The sequence below is a fragment of the Anomaloglossus baeobatrachus genome, chromosome 10 (assembly GCF_048569485.1).
Source record: "Anomaloglossus baeobatrachus isolate aAnoBae1 chromosome 10, aAnoBae1.hap1, whole genome shotgun sequence".
NCBI classification, from domain to species: Eukaryota; Metazoa; Chordata; class Amphibia; order Anura; family Aromobatidae; genus Anomaloglossus; species Anomaloglossus baeobatrachus.
This window is the reverse complement of record NC_134362.1, coordinates 206373744-206392907: the sequence shown is the minus strand read 5'-3', so window position 1 is coordinate 206392907 and position 19164 is coordinate 206373744. Positions and strand designations below refer to the sequence as shown.

The 19164-nt window shown below is 58.0% G+C and overlaps 1 protein-coding gene across 1 annotated transcript in view; it reads left to right on the top strand.

The window, feature by feature from the left end:
* The window catches only part of LOC142254404 (FH1/FH2 domain-containing protein 1-like), a 34721-nt gene that overhangs the window by 8413 nt on the left and 7144 nt on the right, over window positions 1–19164 (top strand). The window contains 8 exon segments of the mRNA XM_075325445.1: window positions 2961–2965; window positions 14546–14605; window positions 14864–14931; window positions 18423–18437; window positions 18439–18529; window positions 18626–18720; window positions 18797–18908; window positions 19002–19160. Coding sequence (XP_075181560.1) covers window positions 2961–2965; window positions 14546–14605; window positions 14864–14931; window positions 18423–18437; window positions 18439–18529; window positions 18626–18720; window positions 18797–18908; window positions 19002–19160 — 605 coding nt within the window.

Genomic DNA, 19164 nt, shown 5'->3' with positions numbered 1-19164 from the left:
TGACTGCACCAGCAGAATAGTGAGTGCAGCTCTGGAGTATAATACAGGAGGTAACTCAGGATCAGTAATGTAATGTATGTACACAGTGACTGCACCAGCAGAATAGTGAGTGCAGCTCTGGAGTATAATACAGGAGGTAACTCAGGATCAGTAATGTATGTACACAGTGACTGCACCAGAAGAATAGTGAGTGCAGCTCTGGAGTATAATACAGGAGGTAACTCCGGATCAGTAATGTAATGTATGTACACAGTGACTGCACCAGCAGAATAGTGAGTGCAGCTCTGGAGTATAATACAGGAGGTAACTCAGGATCAGTAATGTATGTACACAGTGACTGCACCAGCAGAATAGTGAGTGCAGCTCTGGAGTATAATACAGGAGGTAACTCAGGATCAGTGTAGGATCAGTGAGTGCAGCTCTGGAGTATAAGCCTGGAATAGGACAGTGCTTGCTGCTGCACCTGTTGTAGGTGACGTGCTGCGTCTTGGCAGGGATTCGGACGTGTTTTATGGCTCTCGCTCTTTACTTTAGAAGTGTCGTTCTTGATGACGGATCTTTTCCACAAAAGCTTTTAGAGTAAATAGTTTACACTGGGATCTTCCCGGCTGCGGAGGGTTTCTGGGCTCCGGGGTGCTAATATTCGGGGACTGGTCATTATCCAGCGCTCAGGAGGAGGACGCCGGCCAAGTGCTCCTTTCTTTTCTTCTTTAATGGGTATAAAAGACACAAGATTGAGCTCTTACGTTAATATTTGTTTAGCCTCGTGGCCCGGAATAGCGGCTTCCCGTGAGAGTGCCAGCGCTCCGGACCCCAGGAATGCTGCGGTCAGTGATGACCGGAGAGGGGACGGTCCCTGTTCTGTCCCCAGATTCCGAATCTCCGTCTGCACAATGGAGACATTCACAGCCCATCGATTACATACATACAAGTGTGACTCCTGCCTGGAGACACGCACACACTTGTGTACAGTGCACGGGGGTCTCCGGCTTCTGTAGCAATTATACACCTTTAGGATATTGTCCATGCATGATCGGAAGGAATCCGGCTTCTCAATCCCCCCCCAACATGAAAATAAAGGGGACGCTGCACTCCACAGTCCATGCACAGCACTCTGCATCCTGCTGTGCATGGACCGCTGCCGCTCATATTCACACGCTGTAATGCGATTGCTGATGATAGTCTGCTTTATGCCATGGAAAAACTCCCTTTTTCCACCTTTTTTGCAAACCTCACCCCCAGACCTCAATCAGTTTTCCAGTTCCTTTTGTAGTCTATGCATATGTGCCCTCCATCATGGGTAACGCCATTCCTGTAGATAACTGAGCTCAGAGGTTCCCTGCCGGGTTGTAAGTTGCAAGGTGCGGGGGCCGCGCGTTGCAAGGTGCGGGCGCCGCGCGTTGCAAGGTGCGGGCGCCGCGCGTTGCAAGGTGCGGGCGCCGCGCGTTGCAAGGTGCGGGCGCCGCGCGTTGCAAGGTGCGGGGGCCGCGCGTTGCAAGGTGCGGGGGCCGCGCGTTGCAAGTTGGTGCGAGTTGCAGGGGGCCGCCCCTGGGCACAGCACAGCAGTATCCCAGCCAGTGATGTATATATTTTATCCTTGTTGCACGCCCTTCGGCCTCTGCCTGTTTTCTGCGGGGTCCGCGTTTCTCCTTATTCGCTTTGCTCCTGGAGGTCCCCCGGGAGGAATTATCGTAGTCTTGTTGCGTTTCCCCAGATTACATGTTCTGTTCTTATTCTATAATAACCCTTCTTTGTGCAGGACGGGGGCTCCCCGGGGGAGGGGGGGGGTTTAGTGTCGGCGTCCCATCTGCTGGTTTTATTATGGTTGATCCCGCTCAGCCCATCCAATCACACGGCAGCGTTCTGCGCAGATCACTTGTGCGCCTCCTTCCCCTTCGCTCCTCCATGATGCTTTTCAGCCGTCGCCCCCCACGTTCCCCTCATCTCTGAACATCGTGTTCCCGTTGTGTGATATCGGACTTTCTGTCTCCCGTACATTGCTTCCATATGAAGAAAACTCAGGAAATCCCTCGTGGCCTGCAGAAAGCATGGCCGCTTCATGTTACTGGATATCCTGGCATGCGGCGGCTCTTAATTTTAGCTTTTATGAGTAATGGCTTGAAGGTCTCGCTGCCTCGGAGATGGAGGGGGATGATGGGAGTTTTCCTCTGTATACAGTGTCGGGGTAGTCTGCACTCTGTCACCGCACAGCAGCTGATGGGACGGGCGCTCCGGCAATGCACCGGGGTCTGCGCCCGACCTGCGGGGGCCACCGAGGCCTAAACGTCTCCACCTTCTTCCGTGTCGTAGAAGGAGCGATAATCCATCACTTTGGTGGAAGTTCCTGGGTAATGTCGAGGGGCGAAATGGAAAACGCTGCTCATTTTCCGTCGTCCCTGACTATAGGCACATGGGCGCTTGGCAGAAATAAATTGCACCCCTTTCTTTCCGAATTAGTGCACAATGGGGCATCAATAATTCTTTGCCCAGGTCCAAACATGGCAGACTTTTTCCACCGTGGAGTTTGCACAAAATTTGCCGGTGCATTATGCGGCTCGTGCTGCAGATTTCGCCAGCTCCGAATCCGTGCCGAAAATCATCCGCGGCACAATCCTTTTTATTTTATTCCCAAATTTGCGATTTGCAGTCACCTATAAAGCTGCTGGTCTGGCGAGGAGGGATTGGGCCCCCGTGATAGGGACACTTGTCGTCTGCAGCCGCCTGGCTTATTTCAGAGGAAGGGTCACGCCAAGTTCAAGGTAGAAGCACCACACGGAAGCCGTTATCCTGGACATGTGTTCAGCGTGTCGTGTGTAATTGAACGTCTGTGCGCCGATGACAGAAGCCACTGAAATGAGTTATTTTATCTCGTCACGATGTAATCTGCGTGGCCCCAAGCCAGCGCCGGCTGTGATCATTTACAGAGCCGGGGGTATCCACATCATCTATAATGGTTGCAGCAGAGGTGCTGATCGGAGGCGTCCAGAGATCCCGTATTACTGATCGTGTATAATATGGAGCCAGCCACTTGTGGCCTCGAGTAAGGAACAAGGAGCGAGCCACTTGGGGCCTCGAGTAAGGAACAAGGAGCGAGCCACTTGGGGCCTCGAGTAAGGAACAAGGAGCGAGCCACTTGGGGCCTCCGTTAAGGAACGAACAAGGAGCGAGCCACTTGGGGCCTCCGTTAAGGAACGAACAAGGAGCGACCCGCTTGGGGCCTCCGGTGAGGAGCGAACAAGGAGCGAGCCACCTGGGGCATCCGGTGAGGAGCGAACAAGGAGCGAGCCACCTGGGGCCTCCGGTGAGGAACGAACAAGGAGCGAGCCACCTGGGGCCTCCGGTGAGGAACAAAGTGGCCCGCAATCCTGCTTTCCTAGATGCTTCATACATAATTTACTAGGCTTTTATTATCTACTCCATGAAACTGCAGCTATCGGCTAATCAACCCTGACATGATGTCCCGGCCACCAGGTAAGTAATCACAATGGTGGGGCCAAAACCAGCAGCAGTGTCATTAAGATGACTAGGTGAGCATAAATATTTGGCTCTTGACGTAAGAGTTGGAAACACCTTCTCAATGGGGGTGTCCTATCAGGATTCAGCATTTACCAATATTGGACAACCTCCAATGAGATGGGGGTTCTTTTTCCTACCCTGAAGCCAAATTCAAATAAACACTTGGAAAAACCAGGTCTACACTCAGACATCAGGGCGAATACATGACCACTTTAAAACAAAATTTGCATCAAAATTTTCCAGGTGTTGTAGAGCCGTTATATCACAATTGGTTTTTAATTTCAGTTTGGTTTTGAAGAGGACTACGGCTCGGATACCAAACAAAAAAGCTTTATTTTCTGGACATATTAAGAAGTACCAGCTCGTTGGAGAAAACTATGATGCTTGAAAAATGGATGGAGGCTAAAACTGAAGACCAAGTAATTGCAGGAGACCTAGATGGACAAGATCAGGTTGTTGGAGGATACCTTGGTAACCAAGATCAGGCCATAGCAGAAGACCTTAAGGACACAAGACCAGGTCAATGAAGGAGCCATTGATGAACAAAATCAGGTTGTTGGAGACCTTGATGGACAAGACCAGGTCGTTAGAGAAGACATTGATGGACAAGATCAGGTCCATAGGAGAAGGTATTGATGAACAAGATCAGGTCGTAGGAGAAGACCTTAAGGATATGACCAGGTCGTTGGAGGAGATATTGATGGACAAGATAGGGTCGTAGGAGAATACCTTAAGGATATGACCAGGTTGTTGGGGGAGACCTTGATTAACAAGATCAGGTTGTTCGAGGAGACATTGATGGACAAGATCGGGTTGTAGGAGAAAACCTTAAGGATGACCAGGTCGTAGGAAAAGACCTTAAGGATGACCAGGTCGTAGGAGAAGACCTTAAGGATATGACCAAGTTGTTGGAAAAGACCTTAATGGACAAGACCGGGTCTTTGGAGGAAACTTTGATTAACAAGATCAGGTTGTTGGGGGAGACATTGATGGACAAGATCGGGTCATTGGAGGAGACACTGATGTACTGCAGGAAGAGAAGTCTAGAAGGAAGATGGTTCTCCAGCCCATTGTATGAAAAGTAAAATGTTCACGTGCCGATTCCATCATCCCCTGTGTTTGATCCTTGCCGGTCTTCCATCATCCAGTCTGGAGTTGAGCGTTACCGATCCACCCACATGACTAAAGAAAGTCTTTGTGTGCATTGTTTATCTGTCATATCAACAGAGAACACGTTACATTGACATGTGGGAATCGCACTTTGTCTTTGTTGGATATCATCCAACGAGGTCACCTGCATGGAGCTGGTAAACAGGCAGTAAACACCCGTGGTGGCCATGTTCTTCTTCCGTGGCAATCCATCATTTGGATCTGAAACAATTCTATGTAGTGCAGAAATTGAGAATCCTGTAGGGCAGATAGGATTGGAGTACATGTGGTTGGTGGTCTCCTATATGGGAAGACGCTTTACAGGTGGAAGGAAGCTTTGAGGGGTCTTCAAGGAGATAATAAACTAAATGTTTTGGAGGGTTGTCTTATGAAGAGGAGCCGTCTGTATTTGATGTTGGTGCAGTAATCAGCTAATTGCTGTGGGTTCATCTTTAGAGACCCCAAATAATCAGCTGTCAGAGTGGGGGGCAGCTTTGGCCAGCCAGGTATTTTCCCATCAGTGGTCTCAGATGATGCTCGGCTGAGTTCTCGCTTCTTTTGCTCCTGTGCAGATAGCAGTGGAATATGAGCCGGCCTCCCAGTACACACCAGTGCGTGGCACGCTCTGCCAGGCTCGTAGTGGTTGTGTGCGAGGAATACAATAGGCGCAGTGTGTATAGATAATTATAGGTATCGTTGTGTCACTCCATCACTCCCAGCTCTGTGGGAAATATCCAGCGGCTTGTGGGAGTCACCGTAGAGACGACTGTCCACACAAGCTCACAGTCTTATATTTATATACACTACATCTTCGGGGAAGAGTAAGATGGCGCTGTCCGGGAAACGCCAAAAAGTTGGACACTAACGCCAACTTTCCAGATACATGCTCAGTTATATGGATAAAGGCTTAGGCCTAAACTTGGATCTCGAGACCAAGAGCAGACGTCCATGAAAGATTTTGGGGTCCTTTAACTTATTAATGACCCACCACCAAACCTCTGTATTCCAGGGTCATGGGTCCAATAGTTCTTCTTCACCATGGAACCCAAAATAGGTCTTTTATGATGGGTTCCTTTTTAACCTCCTTGGGATCATACCTTTGTTTTGGTCCTATTTGTCCTAGGAACCAAAACATAACCTCAAATTGGTATCCGCTACAAGATCATGAGTCCAAAGATTGGGGGCCTTTACAATTGGACCCAATAAGTGACTTCATAGTGGGCTCCTCTGAGCACTGCAGGGTCATGAGTCCAATGGTTGGTTCTTCTTCACCATGGAACCCAAAACAGGTCTTTAAGGTGGGTCCCTTTCTGAGCACCATGGGCTCATACCTCCTGTAGTGGTTCCCAATTTGAGGTTATGTTTTGGTTCCTAGGGCAAATAGGACCAAAACAGAGGTATGAGCCCATGGTGCTTAGAAAGGGACCCACCATAAAGACCCGTATTGAGTTCCATGGTGAAGAAAAATTGGACTCATGGCCCTGCAGTGCTCAGAGGAATACACCATGAAGTCACCTATTGGGTCCCATCGTAAAGACCTTCAATCTTAGGACTCATGACCTTGTAGTGGATCCCAATTTGAGGTTATATTTTTTTTTCCTAGGGCAAATAGGACCAAAACAAAGTCATTAGTCCAAAGATTGGCAAACCTCTACATATCTGCCCTGTGCTGATGTCCTTCCCCGTCTGGGTCTCTCAGGGTTTCTGTAGTTGTGATACCTTGTTTCCAGCCCTCGTGGGTAGAAGTTTTGGTCTCCTTCCTATGAATCATTCCTTAGCTCCCCTCTCTAGATGCACAGGACGTTCCTCGGAAAGCCCACCTCAGTCCCCCTCTGGATGCACAGGACATTCCCTGGGGAGCCCACCTTAGCCTCCCTCTCTGGATGCACAGGACGTTACTCGGGAGCCCACCTTATCCCCCCTCTCTGGATGCACAGGACGTTCCTCGGGGAGCCCACCTTATCCCCCCTCTCTGGATGCACAGGACGTTCCTCGGGGAGCCCACCTTATCCCCCTTCTCTGGATGCACAGGACGTTCCTCGGGGAGCCCACCTTATCCCCCCTCTCTGGATGCACAGGACGTTCCTCGGGGAGCCCACCTTATCCCCCTTCTCTGGATGCACAGGACGTTCCTCGGGGAGCCCACCTTAGTCCCCCTCTGGATGCACAGGACGTTCCTCGGGGAGCCCACCTTAGTCCTCTCTCTGGATGCACAGGATGTTCCTCGGGGAGCCCACCTTAGTCCCCCTCTGGATGCACAAGATGTTCCTCGGGGAGCCCACCTTAGTCCCCCTGTCTGGATGCACAGGACGCTCCTCGGGGAGCTTAGTCCCCCTGTCTGGATGCACAGGACGTTCCTCGGGGAGCCCACCTTAGTCCCCCTGTCTGGATGCACAGGACGCTCCTCGGGGAGCCCACCTTAGTCCCCCTGTCTGGATGCACAGGACGCTCCTCGGGGAGCCCACCTTAGTCCCCCTGTCTGGATGCACAGGACGCTCCTCGGGGAGCCCACCTTAGTCCCCCTGTCTGGATGCACAGGACACTCCTCGGGGAGCCCACCTTCCCCACCAGTGGACATTGAACTTGTGCTTTTTCCTGTGCCGTGAGTCATTTTTCTCTCTCTTGTTGGCGGTTGTATTCATAGAAGACTTGAGTCACTGTGGGAAGCCGCGATCCCCGGAGACACCGCCAAGAGCCAGCGTGTGAAGGATAAGGGGACAGGAACAGCCGGACCGCGGGTCTTAAAGACACAGCGCAGCACTAGCCATACTCTGTGGCCTCTGCTGGAGGCATACACCAGAGCTGCGCTCACATGTGCCACGTTTGGCTGCAGGAACCACGTTATCTGTTCTAACCGATGACGGCCGTTTCCACTAATTGACATGTAAGAAGAAAAATGCCAAAAAGAGGATCGCCAGCATAAACCGTTGTCATGTCAGCCTCATATACCGTGGGGTCGTCTGATCCCAGCATACCAAGTGTGTATCATATCCTCCGTTATTTTCCTGAAGCTGCAGACGAGAAATAATATCATTTCCTGGTGACGATAAGAAGGAAATAGGAAATAAAGGCTCATTATACCGGGGTGATGCCAAGTCATATTATAGAGCGCAGCTCTGGAGTATAATACTGGAGGTAACTCAGGATCACTAACGTAATGTATGTACACAGTGAATGCACCAGCAGAATAGTGAGTGCAGCTCTGGAGTATAATACAGGAGGTAACTCAGGATCAGTAATGTATGTATACAGTGACTGCACCAGCAGAATAGTGAGTGCAGCTCTGGAGTATAATACAGGAGGTAACTCAGGATCAGTAATGTAATGTATGTACACAGTGACTGCACCAGCAGAATAGTGAGTGCAGCTCTGGAGTATAATGCAGGAGGTAACTCAGGATCAGTAATGTATGTACACAGTGACTGCACCAGCAGAATAGTGAGTGCAGCTCTGGAGCATAATACAGGATAAGGAATGTATGTACACAGTAACAGTGTAGAAGGTTTTTGTATATATATGTGTAGTAGTTCTCCAGTATTTCCGGTGTTTGCTGTTCTTGCTCTCTGTGTTGTATATTTTTGGATATAAGCTGTTTAGGTGAAGTCAGATTTAGGAGTCCGGCTCCTCACGATGCAGTTGACCCCCCATTTCCATGCCTGTTGTTTCAGCTTGGCCCCATCGAGCCATACTTGACCCATTGTTTGGCCGTGGCTAAGAATAGCCGGACATTTCTACACTATCATGTTGGCTCTTGACTTTGGATAAGTGTTGGGCCAAAAGATAATGATCTGTGAGCAAATAAACCAGATCCACCCATCACGTTCTAGAGCCGCGCTCCGCGCCAAGGTAAACAGCGGCTGGTAGTGTTTGCTTTCCTGCGCCCCGGCCCTCGGCTTGGATCCCTGCGCCCCGGCCCTCGGCTTGGATCCCTGCGCCCCGGCCCTCGGCTTGGATCCCTGCGCCCCGGCCCTCGGCTTGGATCCCTGCGCCCCGGCCCTCGGCTTGGATCCCTGCGCCCCGGCCCTCGGCTTGGATCCCTGCGCCCCGGCCCTCGGCTTGGATCCCTGCGCCCCGGCCCTCGGCTTGGATCCCTGCGCCCCGGCCCTCGGCTTGGATCCTTATAACCCAATTTGCAATCCAGTCAGCACTCTCCTCTCCTGAAATACTTTGTGCTGCTTTCACTATGTAACTGTGAATCTTTGACCCCCTCACTTGTCTCACTATGGTGTGTTCTCCTTTAAGGTGAATATTGAGAGCAGTAGTGCCTCTGATGAGCAGCATATGGCATCTGGGGGTCTCCGGTTTCCCGGCAGGTGGTATATGGAGGAGTTTGCCCGACTGCAGCCTCATCACTGCTCAGACCTTGAAATACAGGAGCAGCAGCTGCCGACCCCGGAGAAGACGCCTGTAATGGAGATATATATAGAGAAGATGCTCAGCGCACAGCCGAGGAGCCAGAGACGTGGGGGTGCACGGCCGGGACTGGGTGCCCAATCCGAGGACTTCATCATTGTGCCACGTCTCATTATCCTGTACCCCGGAATGGCGGCGGTGTCGTCGTTGTCCCATACCCTGGAGTGGTGTCGTAGTCGTCGTCCTGTACCCCGGAGTGGCGGCGGTGTCGTCGTCGTCGTCCTGTACCCCGGAGTGGCGGCGGTGTCGTCGTCAGCCCGTAAAGCCCTCTCCCCCAACCCAAGTGTCATTGTCTTGCACCCTCGAATGCTGCCGTCGTCCCATGCCCCCCGGTTGCTCAGTTTTCCTGCGCCTGTTGATCAGGATAAGTGCAGGCCGAGCTGTAATAAGTCGGGGGCCGCAGCGCTCAGCAGCCGGGACGACATCTGTTCAGCTAAGTCCTAATCCCATTTCCTGTGGCCCCGGTCACTTTATCGCCTCCTGCACCTTTTTCTTTCTCGCTTCCATCACTGCTCACAAAAAACTTTTGGAAAATTCGGATTATTGGGGAAGGTGGCGGAGATGTTGGGTTCCCCGCAGAGGGACGTGCCGCTCTGCGGGCGGAGACCTCGGGTGCCCCTCGGGGGAGGACGTGCTGCTCTGCTGGCGGAGACCTCGGGTGCCCCTCGGGGGAGAACATGCTGCTCTGCTGGCGGAGACCTCGGGTGCCCCTCGGGGGAGGACGTGCTGCTCTGCTGGCGGAGACCTCGGGTGCCCATCGGGGGAGGACGTGCTGCTCTGCGGGCAGAGACCTCGGGTGCCTCTCGGGGGAGGACGTGCTGCTCTGCGGGCAGAGACCTCGGGTGCCTCTCGGGGGAGGACGTGCTGCTCTGCTGGCGGAGACCTCGGGTGCCTCTTGGGGGAGGACGTGCTGCTCTGCGGGCGGAGACCTCGGGTGCCTCTCGGGGGAGGACGTGCTGCTCTGCGGGCGGAGAGCTCGGGTGCCTCTTGGGGGAGGACGTGCTGCCTCTGCGGGCGGAGACCTCAGGTGCCCCTCGGGGGAGGACGTGCTGCTCTGCGGGCAGAGACCTCGGGTGCCCCTCGGGGAGGACGTGCTGCTCTGCTGGCGGAGACCTCGGGTGCCTCTCGGGGGAGGACGTGCTGCTCTGCTGGCGGAGACCTCGGGTGCCCCTCGGGGGAGGACGTGCTGCTCTGCGGGCAGAGACCTCGGGTGCCCCTCGGGGAGGACGTGCTGCTCTGCGGGCAGAGACCTCTGGTGCCCCTCGGGGGAGGACGTGCTGCTCTGCGGGCGGAGACCTCGGGTGCCCCTCGGGGAGGACGTGCTGCTCTGCGGGCAGAGACCTCGGGTGCCTCTCGGGGGAGGACGTGCTGCTCTGCGGGCAGAGACCTCGGGTGCCCCTCGGGGGAGGATGTGCTGCTCTGCGGGCAGAGACCTCGGGTGCTGCTCTGCGGGCGGAGACCTCGGTGCCCCTCGGGGAGGACGTGCTGCTCTGCGGGCGGAGACCTCGGGTGCCCCTCGGGGGAGGACGTGCTGCTCTACTGGTGGAGACCTCGGGTGCCCCTCGGGGGAGGACGTGCTGCTCTGCGGGCGGAGACCTCGGGTGCCCCCTCGGGAGAGGACGTGCTGCTCTGCGGGCGGAGACCTCGGGTGCCCCTCGGGGGAGGACGTGCTGCTCTGCGGGGGGAGACCTCGGGTGCCCCTCGGGGAGGACGTGCTGCTCTGCGGGCGGAGACCTCGGGTGCCCCTCGGGGAGGACGTGCTGCTCTGTGGGCGGAGACCTCGGGGTGCCCCCTCGGGGAGGACGTGCTGCTCTGCTGGCGGAGACCTCGGGTGCCCCTCGGGGGGAGGATGTGCTGCTCTGCGGGCGGAGACCTCGGGTGCCCCTCGGGGAGGACGTGCTGCTCTGCGGCGGAGACCTCGGGTGCCCCTCGGGGAGGACGTGCTGCTCTGCGGGCGGAGACCTCGGGTGCCCCTCGGGGAGGACGTGCTGCTCTGCGGGCGGAGACCTCGGGTGTCCCTCGGGGGAGGATCTGCTGCTCTGCTGGCGGAGACCCTCGGGTGCCCCTCGGGGGAGGATGTGCTGCTCTGCGGGCGGAGACCTCGGGTGCCCCTCGGGGAGGACGTGCTGCTCTGCGGGCGGAGACCTCGGGTGCCCCTCTCGGGGAGGACGTGCTGCTCTGCGGGCGGAGACCTCGGGTGCCCCTCGGGGAGGACGTGCTGCTCTGCTGGCGGAGACCTCGGGTGTCCCTCGGGGGAGGATGTGCTGCTCTGCGGGCGGAGACCTCGGGTGCCCCTCGGGGAGGACGTGCTGCTCTGCTGGCGGAGACCTCGGGTGTCCCTCGGGGGAGGATGTGCTGCTCTGCGGGCGGAGACCTCGGGTGCCCCTCGGGGAGGACGTGCTGCTCTGCGGGCGGAGACCTCGGGTGCCCCTCGGGGAGGACGTGCTGCTCTGCTGGCGGAGACCTCGGGTGCCCCTCGGGGGAGGATGTGCTGCTCTGCTGGCGGAGACCTCGGGTGCCCCTCGGGGGAGGACGTGCTGCTCTGCGGGCGGAGACCTCGGGTGCCCCTCGGGGAGGACGTGCTGCTCTGCGGGCGGAGACCTCGGGTGCCCCTCGGGGGAGGATGTGCTGCTCTGCGGGCGGAGACCTCGGGTGCCCCTCGGGGGAGGATGTGCTGCTCTGCGGGCGGAGACCTCGGGTGCCCCTCGGGGGAGGATGTGCTGCTCTGCGGGCGGAGACCTCGGGTGCCCCTCGGGGGAGGACGTGCTGCTCTGCTGGCGGAGACCTCGGGTGCCCCTCGGGGGAGGATGTGCTGCTCTGCTGGCGGAGACCTCGGGTGCCCCTCGGGGGAGGATGTGCTGCTCTGCGGGCGGAGACCTCGTGTGCCCCGCGGAGGGACGTGCTGCTCTGGGTAATTTTAGGGTTTATCGATGATGTTCTTCCTCGGTTACACCTCAGTCTGCTCCATCAGCGTACACTATAGAGCTACTCCGCAAAGTTTTCGCCTACTACAACCCCTCATCATGTCCTCTCCGCCTCTGCAGCGTTACTCTGGGCGACGGCGGAGGAATTTAACCCTTTCTCCCCCTGGTGTGGACCTGTCTGACCGGTCCCGGTGCTCAGCAGTAATGACCTTGGTAACAATGGCCGGCGTCCGGTTACTGGAGCCGCTGCTCATTGTCCTGATCCTCTTCCAGTAATAAATCTGCACGCTATGCGTCACTCGGGGGCGGACTAACGATCCAGCACACCCAGACCTGATCTCCTGCGTGACCACAGCTCGGGGGCGCCCCTAGTGGACACTGCGGGGACTCGCTCCCGTGATGGTCACCGGTGACGCACGCTTCCTGTGAAATCACCGACTGGAGCCTAAAAATAGCAAAAAAAAGCATAAAAACAACATAAAACCTGCAGCGGCCGAGGACGGACGTGTCCGACGTGATACAGAACAGACCTCAGCACTGGCTCCGGCCTAACACTTCACAGCTGAGGGTTTGTTACAGACGCATCCGGATGTGCACAGTCTTCTGGGTGGCAGATGCATTTGTGCCGTGTTCACACTGTACATTACCAGAGCGTTATTTTTGCTGAGATCTATGCATCGTGTGAGCACTGATACATTGTAACAAACGCTCTGCTGTGCCGCAGCCCCACTCGGATGACTCGTCTTCTGTGCAGGGTATCTACCACAGCGGCCACTCGGATTACTAGTCTCATATATGTTCCCTTCTGCGCAGGGTATCTACCGCAGCGCCGCTCGGATGACTCTTCTCATATGTAATGTTCCATCCTGCGCAGGGTATCTACCGCAGCGCCGCTCGGATGACTCTTCTCGTATGTAATGTTCCATCCTGCGCAGGGTATCTACCGCAGCGCCGCTCTGATGACTCGTCTCATGTAATGTTCCATCCTGCGCAGGGTATCTACCGCAGGGCCGCTTGGATGACTCATCTCGTATGTAATGTTCCATCCTGCGCAGGGTATCTACCGCAGCGCCGCTCTGATGACTCGTCTCATGTAATGCTCCATCCTGCGCAGGGTATCTACTGCAGTGCCGCTGCGATGACTCGTCTCCTATATGTTCCCTTCTGTGCAGGGTATTTACCGCAGCGCCACTCGGTTTACTTTTCTCATATATGTTCCCCTCTGCGCAGCACCGCTTGGATTACTTGTTACATATATGTTCCCTTCTGCGCACGGTATCTACCGCATTGACGCTCGGATCACTTGTTTTATATATGTTCTCTTCTGCGCAGGGTATCTACCGCAGCACCGCTCAGATTACTCGTCTCATATATGTTCCCTTCTGCGCAGGGTATCTGCGGCAGCGCCACTCGTATTACTCGTCTGATATGTAATGCTCCATCCTGCGCAGGGTCTCTACCGCAGCGGCCGCTTGTATTACTTGTCTCTTATGTAATGTTCCATCCTGCGTAGGGTATCTACCGCAGTGCCGCTTGTATTACTTGTCTCTTATGTAATGTTCCATCCTGCGCAGGGTATCTACCGCAGCGCCGCTTGTATTACTTGTCTCTTATGTAATGTTCCATCCTGCGCAGGGTATCTACCGCAGTGCCGCTTGTATTACTTGTCTCTTATGTAATGTTCCATCCTGCGCAGGGTCTCTACCGCAGTGCCGCTTGTATTACTTGTCTCTTATGTAATGTTCCATCCTGCGCAGGGTATCTACCGCAGCGCCGCTTGTATTACTTGTCTCTTATGTAATGTTCCATCCTGCGCAGGGTATCTACCGCAGTGCCGCTTGTATTACTTGTCTCTTATGTAATGTTCCATCCTGCGCAGGGTATCTACCGCAGTGCCGCTTGTATTACTTGTCTCTTATGTAATGTTCCATCCTGCGTAGGGTATCTACCGCAGTGCCGCTTGTATTACTTGTCTCTTATGTAATGTTCCATCCTGCGTAGGGTATCTACCGCAGTGCCGCTTGTATTACTTGTCTCTTATGTAATGTTCCATCCTGCGTAGGGTATCTACCGCAGTGCCGCTTGTATTACTTGTCTCTTATGTAATGTTCCATCCTGCGCAGGGTATCTACCGCAGTGCCGCTTGTATTACTTGTCTCTTATGTAATGTTCCATCCTGCGCAGGGTATCTACCGCAGCGCCGCTTGTATTACTTGTCTCTTATGTAATGTTCCATCCTGCGCAGGGTATCTACCGCAGCGCCGCTTGTATTACTTGTCTCTTATGTAATGTTCCATCCTGCGCAGGGTATCTACCGCAGTGCCGCTTGTATTACTTGTCTCTTATGTAATGTTCCATCCTGCGCAGGGTATCTACCGCAGTGCCGCTTGTATTACTTGTCTCTTATGTAATGTTCCATCCTGCGCAGGGTATCTACCGCAGTGCCGCTTGTATTACTTGTTTCTTATGTAATGTTCCATCCTGCGCAGGGTATCTACTGCGGCGTTTCATTCACGGGAATCCTATTTGTTTTCCAGCAAAAGGCAGACGACCGACGCTGATCCTCCGGACGCAGCTGTCCGTGCGAGTCCACGCCATCCTAGGTGAGACCCCGTGAAATAAAACCAGACTCAGACTTGGCCTCCCCTCCGCTCACAGATGGATTAGTGTCTGCAGATGTTTGCTGAGCGGCGGCCGGTGTCCCAGGGCAGGCGGGAGGGTGACGTGGAGCAGACGCCCCCTTATTAGCGCCAGTGTTGTGGGGGGGATCACCCCGGGGAGGGGTTAGGATGGGGGCGTCCTCGCCGCAGGGTGGAATCTGGGACGCAGCTCCTCATCGCTTCTCTCCATCTTCTCCGCAGAAAAGTTATACAACTCCAATGGCCCCGAGCTACGGAGGTCGCTCTTCTCCCTCAAACAGCTATTCCAGGTAAGGGTTCTCCGAGAATGGGTAATGGGGGCGTCCTTCTCCCCTCACCCCCCCCCCGATGGTCGGCGTCCTTCTCCTCTCACCCCCCGATGGTCGGCGTCCTTCTCCCCTCACCCCCCCCCCCCCGATGGTCGGCGTCCTTCTCCCCTCGCCCCCCCCCGATGGTCGGCGTCCTTCTCCCCTCGCCTCCCCCCCCCCCGATGGTCGGCGTCCTTCTCCCCTCGCCCCCCCCGATGGTCGGCGTCCTTCTCTCCTCACCCCCCCCCCCCGATGGTCGGCGTCCTTCTCTCCTCACCCCCCCCCCCCCCGATGGTCGGCGTCCTTCTCCTCTCACCCCCCGATGGTCGGCGTCCTTCTCCTCTCACCCCCCGATGGTCGGCGTCCTTCTCCTCTCAACCCCCGATGGTCGGCGTCCTTCTCTCCTCACCCCCCCCCCCCCGATGGTCGGCGTCCTTCTCCTCTCACCCCCCGATGGTCGGCGTCCTTCTCCTCTCACCCCCCGATGGTCGGCGTCCTTCTCCCCTCACCCCCCCGATGGTCGGCGTCCTTCTCCCCTCACCCCCCCCGATGGTCGGCGTCCTTCTCCTCTCACCCCCTGATGGTCGGCGTCCTTCTCCCCTCAGCCGACCTCCCCCCCCCCCCACCCCCCCCCCCGATGGTCGGCGTCCTTCTCCCCTCACCCCCCCCCCCGATGGTCGGCGTCCTTCTCCCCTCACCCCCCCCGATGGTCGGCGTCCTTCTCCCCTCACCCCCCCCGATGGTCGGCGTCCTTCTCCCCTCACCCCCCCCCCGATGGTCGGCGTCCTTCTCCCCTCACCCCCCCCCCGATCCGATGGTCGGCGTCCTTCTCCCCTCACCCCCCCCGATGGTCGGCGTCCTTCTCCCCTCACCCCCCCCCCCGATCCGATGGTCGGCGTCCTTCTCCCCTCACCCCCCCCCCCGATGGTCGGCGTCCTTCTCCCCTCACCCCCCCCGATGGTCGGCGTCCTTCTCCCCTCACCCCCCGATGGTCGGAGTCCTTCTCCTCTCACCCCCCGATGGTCGGCGTCCTTCTCCCCTCACCCCCCGATGGTCGGAGTCCTTCTCCTCTCACCCCCCGATGGTCGGAGTCCTTCTCCTCTCACCCCCCGATGGTCGGCGTCCTTCTCCTCTCACCCCCCGATGGTCGGCGTCCTTCTCCTCTCACCCCCCGAGTGGTCGGCGTCCTTCTCCTCTCACCCTCCGATGGTCGGCGTCCTTCTCCCCTCACCCCCCCCCCCCCGATGGTCGGCGTCCTTCTCCCCCTCACCCCCCCCCCCCCGATGGTCGGCGTCCTTCTCCCCTCACCCCCCCCCCCCCCCGATGGTCGGCGTCCCTCTCCTCTCACCCCCGATGGTCGGCGTCCTTCTCCCCTCACCCCCCCCCCCCGATGGTCGGCGTCCTTCTCCCCTCACCCCCCCGATGGTCGGCGTCCTTCTCCCCTCACCCCCCCGATGGTCGGCGTCCTTCTCCCCTCACCCCCCCGATGGTCGGCGTCCTTCTCCCCTCACCCCCCCGATGGTCGGCGTCCTTCTCCCCTCACCCCCCCCGATGGTTGGCGTCCTTCTCCCCTCACCCACCCCCCCCCCCCGATGGTCGGCGTCCCTCTCCTCTCACCCCCCGATGGTCGGCGTCCTTCTCCCCCTCACCCCCCCCGATGGTCGGCGTCCTCCCCCTCACCCCCCCCCGATGGTCGGCGTCCTTCTCCTCTCACCCCCCGATGGTCGGCGTCCTTCTCCCCTCGCCCCCCCCCGATGGTCGGCGTCCTTCTCCCCTCGCCCCCCCCCCCCCCCCCCGATGGTCGGCGTCCTTCTCCTCTCACCTCCCGATGGTCGGCGTCCTTCTCCTCTCACCCCCCGATGGTCGGCGTCCTTCTCCCTCACCCCCCCGATGGTCGGCGTCCTTCTCCCCTCACCCCCCCGATGGTCGGCATCCTTCTCCCCTCACCCCCCCCCCCCCCCCCCGATGGTCGGCGTCCTTCTCCCCTCACCCCCCCCCCGAAGGTCGGCGTCCTTCTCCCCTCACCCCCCCCCCCCCCCGATGGTCGGCGTCCCTCTCCTCTCACCCCCCGATGGTCGGCGTCCTTCTCCCCTCACCCCCCCCCCGATGGTCGGCGTCCTCCCCTCACCCCCCCCCCCCCCCGATGGTCGGCGTCCTTCTCCTCTCACCCCCCGATGGTCGGCGTCCTTCTCCCTCGCCCCCCCCCCGATGGTCGGCGTCCTTCTCCCCTCGCCCCCCCCCCCCCCGATGGTCGGCGTCCTTCTCCTCTCACCTCCCGATGGTCGGCGTCCTTCTCCTCTCACCCCCCCGATGGTCGGCGTCCTTCTCCCCTCACCCCCCCGATGGTCGGCGTCCTTCTCCCCTCACCCCCCCGATGGTCGGCATCCTTCTCCCCTCGACCCCCCCCCCCGATGGTCCGGCGTCCTTCTCCCCTCACCCCCCCCCCGATGGTCGGCGTCCTTCTCCCCTCACCCCCCCCCCCCCCCGAAGGTCGGCGTCCTTCTCCCCTCACCCCCCCGATGGTCGGCGTCCTTCTCCTCTCACCCCCCGATGGTCGGCGTCCTTCTCCTCTCACCCCCCGATGGTCGGCGTCCTTCTCCTCTCACCCCCGATGGTCGGCGTCCTTCTCCTCTCACCCTCCGATGGTCGGCGTCCTTCTCCTCTCACCCTCCGATGGTCGGCGTCCTTCTCCCCTCACCCCCCCCCCCCCCCGATGGTCGGCGTCCTTCTCCCCTCACCCCCCCCCCCTCCGATGGTCGGCGTCCCTCTCCTCTCACCCCCCGATGGTCGGCGTCCTTCTCCCCTCACCCCCCCCGATGGTCGGCGTCCTTCTCCCCTCACCCCCCCCCCCCGATGGTCGGCGTCCTTCTCCCCTCACCCCCTCATCCCCCCCCGATGGTCGGCGTCTTCCCCGATGGTCGGCGTCCTTCTCCTCCCACACACACACACACACACACACACACACACACACACACACCCCCCCCGATGGTCGGCGTCCTCCTTCCGTCACCCTCGAGGGTTATAGTGCGGTACTACAAGTTCCAGCATGCCCATCTGTGCCCTTCCATGTAATGTTGCTGGTTTCGTCCCTTTCACAGGAGGATAAGGATCTGGTCGGTGTCCTCCTCCCCTCACCCCCCCCCCCGATGGTCGGCGTCCTTCTCCTCTCACCCCCCGATGGTCGGTGTCCTCCTCCCCTCACCCCCCCCCGATGGTCGGCGTCCTTCTCCTCTCACCCCCCGATTGGTCGGTGTCCTCCTCCCCTCACCCCACCCCGATGGTCGGCGTCCTTCTCCTCTCACCCCCGATGGTCGGCGTCCTCCTCCCCTCACCCCCCCCCCCCCCCGATGGTCGGCGTCCTTCTCCTCTTACCCCCCGATGGTTGTATTTGTGCACATTGTGTGGTACTACAAGGTCCAGCATGCCCATCTGTGCCCTTCCATGTAATGTTGCTGGTGTCGTCCCTTTCACAGGAGGATAAGGATCTGGGTGCCGGAGTTCGTGAATTCGGAGGGGCTGACCTGTCTCATCAAGGTCGGGGCTGAGGCCGACCAGAACTACCAAAACTACATCCTGAGGGGTAGGTCCCCTCCGGGGCAGCCATGATGGGGTTGGCCGGTCTGGGGGGGGGGGCGCTGTCGTGCGCTGTATGACGTGACACTCTGTTTGCTCGCAGCGCTCAGCCAGATCATGCTGTTTGTGGATGGGATGAATGGAGTGATCAATCACAATGAGACGGTGCAGTGGCTGTACACGCTGTGCGGCAGTCCGGTGAGTCCCCCGCCGCCACGGTGCCGAATGTGGCGGTGACACGCTGGGGCCTAACGCTCCTCCTCTGCCCCCGTAGTACCGCCTGGTGGTGAAGACGGCCCTGAAGCTGCTGATCGTATTCGTGGAGTACACGGAGTCCAACGCCCCCCTCCTCATCCGAGCCGTGAACACCGTGGATCACAGCCGGGGTGAGTCCGATCGTGGCACGGTACACAGCACGGTGTCGTCACAGTGTGTCAGGATATACAGGTGACAGCCCCTTGTGTTCCCCTCATGTCCAGGCACCAACCCGTGGTCAAACCTGATCGATATCCTGGAGGAGAAGAATGGCGCGGACTCGGAGCTGCTGGTGTTTGCCATGACCCTCATCAACAAGGTAAGCGAGCGGCGGTGGCCATGCACGGAGCATGTACGGAGCCACGATGCCATGCACGGACATGGCCG